Source organism: Talpa europaea (genome assembly GCF_964194135.1).
Source record: "Talpa europaea genome assembly, chromosome: 8".
NCBI classification, from domain to species: domain Eukaryota; kingdom Metazoa; phylum Chordata; class Mammalia; order Eulipotyphla; family Talpidae; genus Talpa; species Talpa europaea.
This window is the reverse complement of record NC_140075.1, coordinates 118,740,295-118,757,817: the sequence shown is the minus strand read 5'-3', so window position 1 is coordinate 118,757,817 and position 17,523 is coordinate 118,740,295. Positions and strand designations below refer to the sequence as shown.

At 51.8% G+C, this 17,523-nt stretch overlaps 1 protein-coding gene across 1 annotated transcript; it reads right to left on the bottom strand.

The window, feature by feature from the left end:
- Nucleotides 1–4,254: 4,254 nt before the first annotated feature.
- On the bottom strand, nucleotides 4,255–10,003 carry LOC311175461 (uteroferrin-associated basic protein 2-like; the record flags this gene model as incomplete). The annotated part of the gene is made up of 4 exons (XM_084240329.1): nucleotides 4,255–4,461; nucleotides 6,059–6,206; nucleotides 8,373–8,640; nucleotides 9,505–10,003. The coding sequence occupies 4 exons, from the start codon at nucleotides 10,001–10,003 to the stop codon at nucleotides 4,255–4,257; spliced, it is 1,122 nt and encodes a 373-aa protein (XP_084096455.1).
- Nucleotides 10,004–17,523: the final 7,520 nt, after the last annotated feature.

Genomic DNA, 17,523 nt, shown 5'->3' with positions numbered 1-17,523 from the left:
AAAAGAGCCCCTCTGAACTGCAGAGGCCCCATTTGCAAAATAAAGGTGATAACACCCCTAGGCCTGGGGGATGGGTTGCTTAGGGATTACAAGACCGTGCAAGGTTCAAAGCAGCTACACCTGGAGTGAGGTTTACTTTCACCCCTCCCACCCAGGTTCGCAGCAACTACACCTGATTCACTTCTTTATTCCTTTTCCAGAAAAAAACTTTAAAAGTCCATTAATTAACTATACTCTTCCCATTTATTAAGTACTTATTGTGTGTGTGTGTGGGGGGGGGGTGGCTATTGGCAGCATTGTCCGGCTACTTCCCAGCCAGAGGTGCTCACAATGCAGGGGAAGGACCCGGTGGGCAAGGATGGTATTTGGGATCATCTCCCAGACTGGAGGAGGGGAGGGGGCGCTACTGGAGGTCAGTGGGTGAGCTCTGGCCCCAAATCCTGTCTCCAAAAGCTCGCATAGTCAGGGTGGCTCAGTCTGCCCTGTCCCAAGTCCAGTGGTGTGCCCGGTGGGAAGCACAGAAACTTCAGCCACAGGTACGCCCCTGCACGCATCTGGGGAAACTGAGGCTCAGGGTTAGGACACACAGCTGCTAGGTGATGGGCAAGATTCCGTTCCAGACCAGGCTCTGAAACACTGTCTTCTAAGGGGAAGCCTTGTCCCCTTGCTGCAAAGATGCCGCCCTGTGCTTGGGGTCCTGTTGCTTTGTTTTCTTGTCTCGACAGACAGGAATTTTGGCAGCTCCTCTGTCAATTTTTGAAGCCCAAGTTTCCCATAAAAGATTGTTTAATACCTGAAGTTCCTGCTTTCAGAGCTGGAAACAGTTTGTCATTGTGTTTCCTTCTCCCAGGAGGAGATTCCCTCCCATCTCCTCTGCTAAGAGGAGAGAAGGGGTGGGGGGTGGGGGAGCAGAGGTAGAGAAGGGAAGGGAACAGAGGCGCAGCAGGCCTGCGCCTGCACTTACAGCGAGCGAGGGAGGTCCGGGCGAGGGAGGTCCGGGCTGGGGTCCTGGTCTTCAGCAAGGCATCATCTCTACCCACCGGGAGTGGGGCCTGCAGCTCGCGGCAGCCTAGTCAATATTTGTCGGATCAATTCCTGGAAGTGGTATGAAGGGAATAAGCAGCAAATAGGGAGGGGCCATTTTTTTAAAGCATCTGTCCCGGCTGCCGGTCCTGTAACAAATGAGCAAATCATGATTTTGGACCCAGCTCAGTTCTCGGCTATTCTGAACCAGTGATGGGGGGTATCGCTGTTGATCCTCCGTGTCTGTGGCTTCCACACAGATCACCCTCACAGTAAGTGAGGCTTGAGCAGCCCTCCCTCAAGATAGAAAAAGGGGTGGGGGGCTCTGTGAGGGTCATAACTGCTCGCCGAGTGGCTGAGGTCCCACTTAGGAGATGAGGTCATTGCCAGGCCCCCTACCGCACCCCCATTCCAGGAGTTTACTGGTGCTTGAAATAAATACAGTCCTTGCACAGAAACAAAGGAAACAACTGGAAGGATATTCAGAAATTCGAACAAAATCTCTCCTGCTTTACTGAAAGCCCTTCGAGTGGGGTTACTCATGCTCATTTGCCCACATGTCACCCACATACCTAGAATGAGGTCTGGACCTGAATGAATATTCGTCTGTGGGCAGCACTCTTGGTGATGGAATTGAGGGGAATTTTACACTGTTCTGTAGATTTTGGTTTCTCCTAATATTCACAAAGAACATGTATTTTATTTATGACCAAAAAAAACAACAAAAAAAGTAGAATTATCTCATCACTCATGTAAGCAGAATAGAAGCCCCTGAGCTTGGCACAAAGCTTCCATGGAGAGGCACTTTTATTTTTTTTTAAGATATATTTATTTATGCATACAAACTCTGGGGTACAGGTCAGAGGTGCAGGGGATGGTGAGAGGATTCACCAGAGACAGAGCGGGGAGCAGAACAGGCAGACTGACTGAGATCCACTGCTGAGGGGAGCAGCGGGCAGGTCAGGAGAGGTCTGCTGTGCCATGTGGGTAGCTCCCTGGCCAGGGATTGAACTCGTGCCCCAGTGGCTGCAGATAGCTCCATAGTTCTGCGTCTTAACCCCTTGCGCCACAGGAAGGCCACCTCCCGACCCCGAGGCTCTTTTAAGACATATTAACTCCTCAAGACTGCATCCAATCCTGCATCAGGGCAGGCTGAGCCAGCCCTGCCTTCTGGTACGCGAGGGGAGAAAGCCCCGTGGTGTTTGTGGGTCTCACGGTGGGAACAGCCTGTGTGAGCAGATGGAGAAAGGCAAGGATGTTTGGGCAGGTACCCCACCCATCACATTTGAGATCCTACCCCTGGATCCAGAACAGCGCCGAGAACCTTCTGGGTGCTTTAGAAAGACACATTTGCCTTTTGAGTAAACACGAGAATTGAAGTGAATGGCCCGAGTTCCTTTTCCGCTAAGAGGCCTCCACTCCACTCTTGGTGCACACATCACATGTTTGACTCTATAAGCAACTCTATAAGCAAATGACTCTGGAAGACACGAATGTTGTGTTCTCCACCAGACTCTGACCCAGCGGAGACCACCTTACAGAACTGGGGTGGGAACGGAAGATTTTCCGTGGGTGCTGTCGAGGCAGGGCCTGGCCTGAGCCAGCCCCCCAAATGGAAGCCATTGACACAACATTACTGTTGCACGTCATCTGCCTTCCATCACCCTCACTTTGTCAGAGGAGCAAAAGAGGGAGCTGTAGATAATGAGGTGCGAGTTCCACACAAGCCCAGGCCCACCCTTGGGACATCAGCAACTTGTATTGTTGAGCGGCTGGTAGTTCTCCAGAGAAAGGCACCCAGTAGCGTGAGCAATATGGAGAGGGGCTCCGCCATGTATGTTCTGGAAAGCGAGGGGGTGGTGTCAGCAGCACAACCAGACGGAGGGAGCCTGGACTGTATCCCCGCACACGCGTGGCAGGAGCAGGAGGGAAAGCACTCACAGAGGAGGGTGACCTAGTGTCCAAGTAGGAAGGGTGTCCTTGGAGGATGATGGCATCCGGAGCGCCCTGTGGTCGGGGGTGTGCATTCTCCGTGAACGCGTCACCATGGACGGAAGAGAGGGGAGCCACTCACAGAGGATGGTGAACTCAGCGCCCACGTGGGGGCGGGTGTTCATGGAGGATGGAGGGATGGGGCCCGGCCCTTCCCCACCACTACAGGACACGTAAGATGGCGCATGTAATTCACCAGCCTCGCTGGCCCTGGCGCCCAGGTATATGGTCAAACATTATTCTAGATATTTCTGTGAAGTTTTTCTTTATAATATCAGCATGACATTGGTGGGCTTTGGGGAAAGTATGTTGCCTTCTACAGTGTGGGTGTGGGTAGGCCTCAGCACCTCAGCGGACGGTCTGACAACCAAGACTCTGCTCTCCTCCCCGCCCAAGAAGAGGGAATTCTGCAAGATCCACTCATCCTGGTCTCTGGCCTGGTGACCCACTCAGCAAAAGTGGGGCCCACCAGCCTCTACAACCCCCAATTGTTTGAATGAGTCAACTCTTTAAAACCCCAGTGTATCTCATTTACATGTAGCAAGAGATGGATTGTTGCCATCAGACACAAGGCAAGTCACGGCCAGCCAGGTAGTACCCAAGGTTCAGTCCTATACACACACACACACACACACACACACATGCACACGCATGCACACACACATGCACACTCACACTCACACCCCTTTGTGCACATGACCATTCTGTCTCTCCCTCCTCATCAGTTTTACCTCCTGACAGTCTCCTAGAGCTACTAATAGTCCTTACATAGGGGCTGTATGAAAAAGAGAGATCAGGGTGTGGGATAGAGAAAGTTCTGGCAACACTTTGCCTCCCTATTTCCCCCTGGAGCTTGGTGAACACAAGGAAACCCTGTAGGTGTTGGTGGGTACTGACACTTCCTTCTTCCACCCTCCCACCCTCCTCTCTGAGGGGACCCTGCTCCTGCCCAGCAAGGCCCCTGCTGGCTGGGGGCACTTAGAATGACTCTGGGGTACAGATGAGGAAAGGGCGCTGCTGTAGTGAGGCTGTGCAGACGCACCCTGCCAGCTGCACCCTGCATCTGCCAAAGCATCCCGGGTCAGAAGACAGCGGGGAGGGCCCCAGCAGACGCCCCAGCCCCCTCCCATCCCCCCTGCTCCGGAAGAAGACACGCATCCCAGCCTGGGCTTTTCCTGCTACACTCCAGTGAATTTTATTCACCTCACTCCAGGGCAGTTGGGGGCCAACCCCCGACCTCTACTCAACACGGGGGTTTACGACCCGGGCCACAAGGAGCTCTGTTTGAGTCTTGTTGTCCACCACAAAGGCGAGGAAGGGTTTGTTGAACTTGAGGCGCAGGGGCTCCCGCGGCTGGTGCAGAAGTTCGTCCTCCTGTGCGTCCCCGGTGCCCTTGGCCATTCTCACGCCTTTCTCAGTCACTTCCATCCAGGCTTCATGCATGGCCTGGGGACACAAGACCCTGTCTCAGATCTGGGCGTGAACGCAGCTGGCTGCCCCAGAGCAAGCCGGGGTGGTGTGCGGCCAAGGTCAGGGAGGCAGCGCCCTCCACAGCTGGTGGCGGGTGGGGGAACGCTGGCTCCCACTGCAGCAGCCCCGCAGCCCCCTCCAGCTTCTACTCTGTTCTATCTCCAGAGAGACCCTCCGTGCAAGGACAGAGGGGAGTTGACCTTTGAGGAGCTGACGACCCAGCACCGGGCAGGCAGCTCAAGGAGTTGGGGTGCTTGATAGAGAGGAAAGGGGCCTAGAACACAGGGGAGTGCTGAGTGGTTGAAAAGCTTGAGAAAGTCCCCTAGGATTACTGGGGGGCAGTCCTTTCCCCTGCAGGAAGATGTGCTGAAAGGAGAAGGAGGGAGGGGTTCATTTTAGAATGTCCACTCTGCCCCTTGGCTCTGTGGGACACATGGCAGTGGGGCTGGGATTCTGGGGGGCTGGGAGAGGCTCAGAATCTCCCAAGCCCAGCACCCAGCACTGGATATGCCCTCGCTGGGTTCTGCTGGGTGGGAACACACCCAGGGGCGCTCACACTCCTGGGTCACTGGAAGCGCCTTATCCCAGGGCATCCCAGCCTTGGGAACCCAGCTGTGTCCTTGGCCGATGGCTGTGTCACCCCTCAGTGAGCGAGCAGACCCCACCCCAGGTCACCAGGAGAGGCAGGGGAGAGAAACCCTGACAGGTGCTTTGTAACCTGCCACCTGCTGCGCACGGCATGGGATGAGATGGCTCCTTGTGCCTGGCCAGAGTGTTAGGGGTGGCCAGAGGCCTCTCAGTGACCTGCGGGGAGTCACTGTGCCTGCGGAGACAGGACAATCACCCCTCAATGTGCCGCAGCATCTGGGTGTCTGAGAGGTGTGTGGGGCTCAGCAGAGCGAGGCCCTGACTTGTTCCTGCAAACCCGAGGCTCTGGTGGCTCCCCCGCCTCCTCGCCCTCCCAGCACCCCCCCACCCCGCCTCCCCTCACCGCACTGGCTCCCCATCTCCCACACTCAGGACTTGAGCCACATGGGTCCTCTTGGGATTGCTCAAACACATCAGGCTCACAGGCTCACAGAGGCACTTGTCCGCGTCCCCTGGAACGTGCGTCCCACGGCAGGCTCCCCGGACCTCACCTTCCTTTCACTCCTCTGCGAGACGGAGCAGCCCCAGACTTCCTGCCAGTGACCTCAAGTCCCCCGCACCGCCCAGGTGATCTCCCAGTCCCCCCCCCCTTCCTTTCTTCCCCACATCTCAGGTTGACAGGATCCCTACGTGTGCGCATGCTCGTTGTGTGCCCTCCTCAAGGCTGTGAGCGTCTGGAGATGGAGACTTAGGCTCATTCACAACCGTGTCCCCAGCGCCTCCGAGAGTGCTGCAAACTACTACTTTTGAATGAATGAATGAATGAATGAGTGAGTGAGTGAGCGAGTGAATGAATGGCTACAGAATCTCAAAAGCCAATGGGCCAGGGGAGATAAGCGTTGTAACTGCTGCTTTTGGTTTAAATGGATTGTTCTTCCCTCAGGACTGGTGTGGATAAAACAGACCCAGAAATTGCCCCACTCACCTCAACAATAGCTGGGAAAACCTCTTCTGTGATGCCCGAGAAGTTCGCTTCTGTAGTAACTATGTCTGTGAGGCCCAGTTTGGGAAGCACTCTTTTAAGATCTATCTTGCAGAAGATCTTGAACTTGGGCAAAACTAACTCTACCAATCTGTTAAGAATGAAAACCAAGAGGAAGCTGAAATACATCCCTTTCCCACGGTCTGAAGGACTGCTCTCCGCGCTGCGTGCTTGCTTGAGCAGAGATTAAAAGTGTTGGAAATTGAGCTGCAATTTTGAATTTGCAAATAAACTATTTGCTCGAACTCTGCCTTCCTAACCCAAGTATTCCCTTCGCAGACTCTCTATCCAAGGCAAGAAGAGGAGGGTCAGGCCAAGGAATCCAGCCCTGAGTTTCATCAACCCCCTGTCTAGCAGCAGGGGTTACGCTGGGCAGGGACTGAACAAGGTGAAGGACCTCTAGGGGAGGTGAGGTCATCTTGCCTGAGGGAGTTTTCACAGGGGAGGAAAGCACTGAGTGGGAAGAAAAGTTTTCAGAGAGAGAAGAGCGAGGAGGTCTCCTCCTTCAGATCAGCAGCTCTGTACCACTGCCATAGATACATAGATGGGTGGATAGATAGATAGATAGATAGATAGATAGATAGATAGATAGATAGATAGTAGATAGATAGATAGTAGATAGATGGATAGTAGATAGATAGATAGATAGATAGATAGATAGTAGATAGATAAATAGAAGATAGATAGATAGATAGTAGATAGATAGATAGTAGATAGATAGATAGAAGATAGATAGATAGATAGATAGATAGATAGATAGATAGATAGAAGATAGATAGATGATAGATAGATAGATAGATAGATAGTAGATAGATAGTAGATAGATAGATAGATAGATAGATAGATAGATAGATAGATAGTAGATAGATAGATGGATAGTAGATAGATGGATAGTAGATAGATAGATAGATAGATAGATAGATAGATAGATAGATAGATAGATAGATAGATAGATAGATAGATAGTAGATAGATGGATAGTAGATAGTAGATAGATAGATAGATAGATAGATAGATAGATAGATAGATAGATAGATAGATAGATAGATAAGACAGGTAGATAAGATGGGTGGGTGGGTGTGTAGTTAGAAGAGAGATGATGAGAAAAATATATGATGGGTGTGTAGGCGGATGGATGATGGCTGGCTGGCTGGCTGGATAAGTAGGGATAGATGGCAGGTAGATAGACAGACAGGTAGATGGCAGATCCTCTCTGCTGTGACCTCATCCCTAGAGGATGTCTGTGCTGCAACAAGACATGTAGTAAACACCATTTGGTGATTTCTTCCCAATCTGCATATTTATTGCCTGAAATCTCCCACCCTCACCCTCCAGCCCCGCCCAAAGTTCAGCTTACTGTTGGAAATCATGCTGTGACTTATCCACATTTGATTGGAACTTGGTGGCTGACAGACAGAGAATCAGTTAAACTCTCTCTTCCAAGAACATGTGGCTGGAACTCTGACTATGTTAGACTCAGTCTGGAGGGGCACACTGACTGGAGGGAAGAGCCATACCTGTGCACGGTGGTCTCTGCTTGAATTCACCTGCTTAGGATCCTCCCTGACCCTCATACCTATTTAATATTCTTCTAATTAAGATCCCTAATTAATATCCTACCACAGAATTCTCTATTATCTAACCCTACTCGTTTTCTCCATAGGCTTTTATGGCAATTTGAAATTATGTGCTTGTTTTTTGACTTTCTGCCTCTCCCACCACACTGAATATTCCACATTAACAGAGACATGTTTTCCTGACCATTATTTCTGCAGCCCCTAGCAGTGCCTGGCATAGAACAGGTGAGTGACTCAGGTGTGAAAGTGGTGAAAGCCGATTTACTGAGTTGGTGAGGTTAGGAACAAAGAGAAGTGACAGGAAGAAAGGTCACTCCTCATGACACTGCTGCCCCTGGTGCCAATCCCTGGTGAGAACTTGCTGGGCTCATCCTCTTAGGTTCCTAAAATACCCATGTGTCTTTCCAATACCTGTCTTTCTTTACTCCCTAGAGCTTACATGAAGTGGGTTTCTGGTACTGTACATGTAACCAAAAGAAGTGTAATTAAGGCAATCCAAGGCATTTCTGGCTGTTAATGGATTCCAGGCCACCATCTTCCTGTTCCATTTCTACAATTTTTCTACAAACATCCTAGGAAATAACCAGATGTTCAATTCCCCCCAAATAAGACTCTTGCATAGAGAAAATGAGGTCTGAACAAAATTTCAGTGGGAATCTAGAATGTCCCTCCATGACGTACCTCATGTCCTTGGCATAATAAGTCCTGTCTCTTCTAAAATCCATCCTTCTTAGGACAGAGTGGAAATGCCCTTCATCTGGGAGCACAAGCACTATGGACAGGTCCTGGGTGTAAGGCAGTTCAACCATCGTGGCGTGCAGATCATCCCATCGGCTGTACATCATTCGTTCTGTCTTCCTCATCATGTCCACCTGCACTTTTTTGTGCTTGTCCACGAAGAAGGTCTCCTCGTGAGTGAGTTTGGTGTCAAAAGCTACTTGCCAAATGCCTGGGGCAATCAGGAAGGAAAAAGTCAAAGAGTGACTTGTGAGGGCCTCCCTGGTGGCACAAGGTGTCAAGCACCGCACTATGAAGCTGTCCACAGCCTCTGCAGCACGAGTTCAATCCCCGGCCGGCCAGGGAGCAACCCCCATGGCGCAGCAGACCTCTCCTGTCTCACCCGCTGCTCCCCTTAGCAGTGTATTTCAGTCAGTCTGCCTGTTCTGTTCCCCACTCTGTTTCTGGTGAATCCTCTCACCCCCCACATCTCTGGACTGTACCCTAGCTCCTATATGCATAAATAAATAAATCTTTAAAAATAAATAAATAAATAAATAAATAAATAAATAAATAGATTTTTTAAGAGTGACATGTGAGAAATAAACCACTACCCACGTGTTCTGGGGCCCCCGAGGCCAACAGCTCAAGGCAGAAGAGTCACCTTACATTGGAACTTGGAGCCCACGAAGAAACAGACAATGTCAAGGCCAGGAATTGAGTGTGATCTTTGTGCCCCTGGTGTGTGACCCTGAACCCATTCTAGCCTCATGGCACATCACTCTGACCTTACAAAACCAGTGGATTTTCTGATGCTCATGCCACTGCAGAAGGGTTTCTTTTTTTCTTTTTAACTGCAAGTATTATGCATTTTTCTTCAAAATGGCATAGGTATAGGGAACAGTCTAGTTGCAAAAATTGGGAGAATAATTTTTAAATGCTAGGACAAGGGAATGAAATCACAGTAAATTTACTAAGGGTGGATCCTGGTCATTAGGAAAATGGATATTTACAAATACATATGTATCCTTCTTTTTAGGGAACACCAGGGCAAAGAACACCTGCAATGGGAATTCAAGCCCTTAGCAAGGCTTACCTCTGATGGAAATGTAGTTTATTAGCAACAGGAATGTCTGAGGATCCAGCATGGTAATCAGCTCATAGCATCTGTCCAGGACTTTTTGAACCACAGCATGGTCCATTTCCTTCCTGGCTCTTTCTTTATCTCTAAAGTCTATCATCTTTACTTGCACATCATAGATCTTCTGAATCTCCTCCAGGAACCTCTGGTTAACCCTCCTGTGGTGGTTGATAAAGAGAAAGTCCTTGTGCCTCAGAATATCCTCCCTTTCCAGCTGCTGCAGCCTCTGGACGAAGACCAGGAAGAAGTGGTGCACGTCCCTCACTTCATGCTCCTTGAAGTCAAAGCCTAGCACGTGCAGCAGGTTGACGAGTGTCCAGGATCTGGCCCCCTCAGAGATCATGGCCAAGGAGGTGGAGATGCTCATGGGGGAGAAGATGATATTCTCTTTGGGATTCTCAACTAACAGAGTCTTCAGTAATTTTTGGGTAAACACCTCATGGTTGACTTTCATGTCCTGATTGGGAGGTGGCAGTTCCCATGGGTGGTGGGGCTCATCCCATGTGACTCTTTGCCACTCACAGGAAATCCTACTAATAAGGCCACAAAGGATGAGGACCAGAGAGAGAGCCAGCTGCATCTTCCTGGGAGACAGTTCCACAACAAACAGCTGTTATTAGAAGGAGGAGGTATGGGGGTAAACTTCCCATGGAGCATGTTCTCGAGGTTGAGGGGTTGAAAAGGGGCCCTTTAAAACCTGGGTACTATCCACCTGGGTCCTGGATTGGAGGGTGCTAGCTAAGTCTAGTGAGGAAAGACTAAGGACTTTGGGTCATGATGTCAGATGAAAGGACCGATAATGACGGATCCAATTCTGCCTTTTGCTACAGGTCACTTCCCCATCCTGGCCATAGAATTCATTGTCACTACGATACTGTCACTAGTGACTTTGACCACCACTTGGAGAGATGTGCCCAGGCCCAAGCGGGACAGGTCCTACTCAGATCCAGCCACCATGACCACGTGGGCGTGTTGGGTCAATGATGCCAGTTTTTAACGTTTCTGAAGAAGTTAGAAACCCAGACTTTTAATATGGAAAAATTCAGCCTTATCAAAAGCACTCATTCACACCAGAAGGCCCAGATGCAGGCCTGACCTGAGTCTGAGCTGTGATTTCTGAAATAAAGCCCACAGTGGTGCTCAGGTGACTTGGACACAAGCTGTATCAAAGGCCTGGTAAAGGTCACCTCAGGGAACACTGGTCGCCTCACTTCGGCTCTCCAAGTCCTCCCAGCTACTGCCCTTCTCTGTTGTCAAGGGCAAAAGCGCTCTGTCTCCAGACGTGCCCAGTGTGATTGGCTGAGGCTGAAAGTCAGGCCTTGAATCTGCAGAGGGCGCTAATGGCAGGGACTGAGTGACTGAGTCAGCTGTGACCTGAGTGGATGTTCCAGGTCAGGCCCCTGCCTTGTCTTCCCACAGGACCTGGCGTAGCTCTGGGCATGGGGCTACTGCTCTGCACCCCCATCGCCACCCCTCATGTCTTGGCATGGGGATTGCAGTGGCAGGTGCTGGGGACTGAAGGTTTATGTCTCTCACAAACCCCATTGAAACCCCAACCCAGAATGTATTCAGAGGAAGAACCTGGGGGAGGTGATTAGGGTTGGCTGAGGTCATGACGCTCCCCTTATGACACGATAGCGCCCAACCAAGGGCTTGAGCGAGTCCCTGCTTCCCCTCCCTGAGCTCCTGCAAACAAGAGATGACTGTCTGGAAGCCATCTCTCATCAGCTTGGGCCCTCATCAGAACCAAGCATGCTGGCACCCTGATTTTGAACTTGGAGCCCCCAGAGCTATGAGAAAATCAATGTCTGCTGTTCGAGCCTCCCGTCCATAGTCTTTTGTCCTGGTGGCCGTGACAGCCCGCTCAGCTGTCGAGACTCTCCCCACCAACCTCCAGCTACCCTGAAGGTAGAAGCAGCTAGAGGGAGCTTCCAGAGCAAAAGTCATCATCTTCCTTTCTCAGCCTCCCCTAAGCTTCAAGGGGATGGAGTTCGAATTCTTCGGCTTAACCCTTTCTGAGAAACCCCATTAACCTTGGTTCTTCCCAACCAGACTCTCGGTCCTGACCAGCCCATCCCGCTTCTTCAATGTACCCCACCCCCTGCCATGCTCCTACCTCCCGCTGTCCCACCCACACTGTTCCCCGCCAGCCCCCCACCCTGCATGGCCTTTGGTCCACCTCGCTGAGTCAGGAGCGAGGCAAGAGGGTCTTTGTGGCTGAAGGGCTGCTAGAGGGCAGGGGCTGCCGGGTGGAGAGAACAGCGGATGGGGGAGGTTCCAGAAAGCACTGCATCTCCCATCACCTTCCCTAAGGCACCTGCCACCTGGAACAGGGCCAGAAGGCAGTGAAACACCCCCTCCTGAGAGCCTCCTTGTCCCCAAGAGGAGAAAGGTGACTTACCTTCCCCAGGAGCTTGCTGCTGCCATGGGCTCTTGGCCCCAGTTGGGGTCTGATTTATAGTGCCCCCGTGCCATGGGTGGGAGAAACCCCAGTTAATATTAAGTTGGTCAGCAGATCGTGTTCAAATATTGTCCCGAGCCAACAACAACTGAATCATTTCTTAAAGGTATTTTTTTTTGCTTGTGCATCAGTTCTCCGTGAAACAATGAGCCAGTTCATGCAGTTAATGCATCTGTGCACCTTCATTAATGTTTCCACACATTCAACAAACACCTAGGCCCTCTGACAGCCGTGCTCTGGGCTGTATGTTGGGGACAAGATGGCAAGGCCTGACCTCTACTCTGAGGGGAACCGCTGGCCCCAAAGGATTCTGAGTTTGAACAGACCCCGGGGCAAGTTTTGATCAGCGGGGATGTGCAGGCAGAGAGGAGCGCCCCTGGAGATCTGGGGCCCTCTCACCAAAGTCTGAAAAAGTAGGCAGGAGTCCATGCAGCCTCGGGGAGGCCTGGGGAGGGTGCTCTGGCTCCTGGGCTGAGGGGGGACAGTGGGGTTCTGGGGAGGGTCACAGCTATGTGTGTGGAGTTATTCCAAGTCTAGGGAGGATCCACTTTTGCCACAATGGAGAGAAGTGTTGGCAAGTCTTCTCCACGTGGCGACTAAAGAGGTGGGCAAACTGTTGAAAACAATCATTCGGACCCGAGAAATACACCCAGGGCCCATGGAAAACAGGTGCATTCGCCCATGAGGCGCCCTGAACGCTGGGTAGGAATAGAGTGTGTCCCTGGCTGCTTACCTGGGCGTCCACCCCACTCAGCAGTGCCCGAGGTGGTCTCACGGGCGTGGGGAGCTGCCACGAGGGCAGACTCACTTGAATTGGGGTGTTCCCTGTTAAAGTGATGATCTCAGCTGTGGGCATGAATGAAGAAGTCACTAGAAAGTGGCTCTGCGTCCCCACATGTTAGATTTAGCAGCAAAGCTCCAAAGCAGCTGCCTTGTATGTGTTTAAAGAAACATGGAAACCAGGTTTGAAGAATGAGGGGAAAACAGGCCTCCCTGCTGGTCTAGGGGTTAAGACTCAGTGCCATCACCTCTGTAGCCTGAGTTCCATCCCGGCCAGGGAACTGACCAACGTTAAGGCACAGCAGACCTCTCCTGTCCCGCCCGCTGCTCCCCTCAGCCTCGGATTTCAGTCCATCTGCCTGTTCTGCTCCCCACTCTGTCTCTGGTGAGTCCTCTCACCTCCCACGCCTCTGGGCTGTACCCCAACTCTTGTATGCATAAATAAATAAATCTTTTAAAAAAAAAAAAACAACCACAAAATACATACAATGGTATCACAAGGTGGGGGGCGGGAGGAAGAAAGGGAACTATATTGAATTCAAACACAAATTGTGTTTTACTGAAATTAAGTTTGCATCAATTCGAAGCAGATTGTGTTAAGTTAAAATGTATGCCGCAGGGCCTCCCCGGTGGCGCAGCGGTTGAGCGCTGGGCTGCGAAGCTGCCCGCAGCCTCTGCGGCGCTGGTTCGATCCCCGGCTGCTCCCCGGCCACCGGAGGAGGGTCCCACATGGTGCGCAGACCTCTCCTGCCACCCGCTGCTCCCCTCAGCAGTGTACTTCGGTCCTTCTGCCTGCTCTGCTCCCCGCTCTGGCTCTGGTGAATCCTCTCACCCTCCCGTGCTTCTGACTGTACCCAGTGCTTGTATAAATAAATAAAAATAAATCTTTAAAAAAAATAAATAAAATGTATGCTGCAACCTCTAGAGAAAACAAAAAGAATTTTTTTCAAAGAAGAAATAAAGCAATACACTAAATGATTTTTTAATCTAATCCAGAAGAAGGCAGTGGAGGAGGGACACGGGAGCAAGAAAGCGATGAGGCTGGGGATGGGGAGACAAACCCACGCTCGTCAACAGATACTGCACTTCAGGGGAAGAGTCATCAGGCTGAGGGAAAAAGCGGGATCTACCTCCGAGCTGCCTATAAGAGAAAGTTTATAGCCCAAGTCACACGTGGGTTAAGAGTAAAATGGTGGGAAAAGATTTCCATGCCACACTGCAGCAGGCCCTGCTTATCATATTAGACAAAATAGATTTTAGACAATGATGTCATTGGAGACGATTTTAGACAATGATGTCATCATTTTATCATGACGACAGGATCAAAACCTCAGGAGGACATAACATTCCAACTTTATTATCCTTAGCAACTGTCGCCTCGCGGGGAGGCCGTGCTGGGAGCGGTCGGAGGAAAGATAACTCAAAGTGCAAGTAGCGAGAGAGGGAGACCTAGAGGGGCTACGTCTCAGAAATGCAGCAGCTCCCCCCGCCCAGCCAGTCTCATGTTTATCGGGGATCACAATCAGGGCAGGTGGGCAATCTGTGGAGGAAGGTGTGGAGGAATGTGTGTGGAGTCTGCCTTGCTGAGCAGATTGCTCTCAGAGCTGGATGAGCTCGCGATGCCCCCCAGGATGGTGTCTGCTGGTCTGTGGGGTTCGGAGCCCCCAGCGGCCCATCAGATTGGAGAACCTGCGATGCCTGATCATCCGTTTCGCTTTTTGTTCTAGAATTCCCCCAATTTCCATAACCGGGAGTCAGCTTTGACTTCCACTTCCCGTGGGCCAGGAAGGCGCGGCCACACCTGCCTGGGCAGGAGAACCCCCTCCCTGGCCCTGGCTTCCCAGCGCCCTTGTCTCTCCGTCACCTGCCTCGTGGCTTGCGTCAGCAGCCTCTTCGCTGCCCCCGCCTCTCACAGGCCAGGTGCCAGTCGTCCAGTCTCCAATCCCCTGCCCAACTCTGAGCTTTCGGAGGCCCTGCTCCTAGGACTTTCGTGAGGAGCCTCTGTTCACCTGCCAACCTCACATCCCTCCACCCATCTTCAGGCCTCCACCTTCAAGCCAGATGGATAAATGAGGACATGTTTTTCCTCTGCCTGAACCCTGTGCTCACTCCTTCTCAGGGGGACCCAGCTCCTATCCACTCTCCAGACTTCCCCTTGAGAAAGCCTTTCCTGACAGCCAGATTTGTCTCCTCCCACGTAGGCTGGGTCAGGTTCAGAAGCGCCCTGTGTTCTCCTCTCTCTTATCAGGCTTACAAAATACCTTGCTTCATTTCCTCCTGGTCTGTGCAAACTTCTGGGAACAATCTGTGATAATTCATGATTACCCCTGTGTGCGGGCACACAGTAGGTGTACAGGCATTCAGTAAATGAACAATTGCTTACATTATATTCCCTTGAGGGACTCATCTGCTTTACTCTCTCCCCTCCAGGGCTGTCCCTCTGCCACTTAAGGCTTTTGTTTGCTTGGGGAGCAGTGGCTGAGGGAGAGGAGCGAGGGGTGCTCTTCCAGTCCTTGCTCTGCCCACCCCCTTTGGTGTTTTGACAGCTGCAGTGGCTGCTGTGTTGAATGGCACCGTGCGTGGGGTGCGTGTACCACACACTTACTCCCAGCATCTCAACAGGCCCTTACAATTGTGCAAGTATTATTTAGAGATGTAGGTCCAGCCCAGAGAGGCTCAGTAACTTTAGCACAGTCACACAGCTCCTGGGGGTAGAGATGGGATTCATACCCATGTCAGCCTGACACCTCAGCTGAGCTCCCAACCCAGAGTTGCTCTCTTTGCTTAAATATCCTGAATAAACAGTGAGCAAACTTTCATGGATTGGGGTCTTTAAAAATTCTTCAAATGCTTCCTCTGTCTTCAGTAATTATGTGATTGTTGGGAATGGCCACATCGGCGTTTTTCCTTCAGCTGCTTTTATTTTTAACTTTCCCGGCATGGAGGGACTTTACTTGCAGGCTTTGACTAATGAATACGACCTGCCTGCTCCTTCTAGACCTGGGCCCTGAGCACATTTCATGTGTGTTCTGGTTGGTGGGTGAGGGGGTATTAGGCCCTGGAGATCAGTCACACACCAGAGAACAGAAAGAGACCCTCCTTCAGATGGTTCTGAGCTCTGAGAGGGACAGTGGAGTTGGCCACACAGTGTGGGGGGGGGCACTTGGAAGGGACAGAGAGCGGAGGGGGCCACATTTGTCATGAGTGGACAGAAAGACCTGCCGTCTTCTCAGCTCCCAGCTGGGAAATGAACTAGGGAAAAACATCCTTGTTTGCAAAGGCTCCTGTTATGGCTGTAACAATAACAGCCACGACCAGGCACCCACTGCTCGCCAGGCATTGTCCTCAGCACTTGGCGCGTGCCCCCCGTGACAGCCAGTGACGCAGGAGCTGTGCGTCTGCAGAGGAGAGTGATGCCGGAGATTCCCGCACGCGCCGCCGTGGGGCACATCCCCTGGAGCGCCTTCTGCCTGGGTCTTGGCACCGAGATGGCCGCCTTCCCCGGGGGCAGGGGCACCAGTTAGGGTGGCTGCACTGACAGGGGAGGGGGGCTCCTTCGCACTTGTGCCCAGGGGAGGGCATTTGAGTCACATCAATGGCTACAGGCTCCTGTCTTGAAATTGAGGGCAGGTCCACACTGAACTGCACCTGGAGTGGCCCTCGCACCTTGGGGCCACTCACCTGGCAGTCCCCTGAACCCCTAACCTCAGCGCCGACTCTGCTCCACAGTGTGTATGAGCTGTTCCCCTCAATGCCCGCACATGGGGAGCATCCCTGGTGGCGCAGGGGTTAAAGACACAGCGCTATCAAGCTATCTCTGGCCACTGCAACACGAGCTCAATCCCCGGCCAGGGAGCGGACACACACGGCTCAGCAGACCTCTCCTGTCCCGCCCGCTGCTCCCCTCAGCGGTGGTTTTCAGTAGATCCGCCTGTTCTGCTCCCAACTCTGTCTCTGGTGAATCCTCTCACCGCCCCCCCCCCCGCCAGCCTGTACCCCAGTTTCTGTATGCATAAGTAAATAAATCTTTAAAAAAATGCCCACACATGGATTCACTGGGCAGGTGATCAGCAGGTAGAGGATCAACGACCGCCTGGACAGCCGAGAGCCGGTGGTCTGCTGATGGGTGTCTGCCGTGCACTTGGAAGTGCTCCAGCACAGAAGCAAAGGAGGTGGCGATTGCTCCGTTCATATCCTCCAGGCACCTGAAGAACTTGACTGGCAGCAGATACGCGGGGCCAGTGACAGTGGGGAGGGCACTGAGCAGAAGCCTGTTTCTCCAGGGGTGGCTACTTCAAGCTCCGGCTAACCTGAATCAACTCTAGGCTGATCCAGGACTGTAGGTTGAAAGTCAGATTTCACTCACAGGTGGAATCTAAAAAACGAGACAATCAACCAAACAAAATAAACCATTCTTATAGGAGGACAGACTGGTACTCGTCAAAGGTGAGCAAGTGGGGTCGGGGGGTGGATGGAAGGGTGAAGGGGATCAAGAGGCCGATTTCTAGTTATGAAACAGACAAGTCCCGGGACATGGTGCTCTGCCGCCCACACAGCAATCAGCTAGTTCTGCGCCTTGGAAAGATCTCAGGAAATGGGCTGATGGTGGGGACCGTCTCACATAGCATGCGGATGTCAGATTGTGATGTATACATGAAGCCAATAAAAAGGCCTCTGTCCATCACACTTCGACAAGAAAAAGAAAACCAGATGGATCGACACTTACAAGGCTG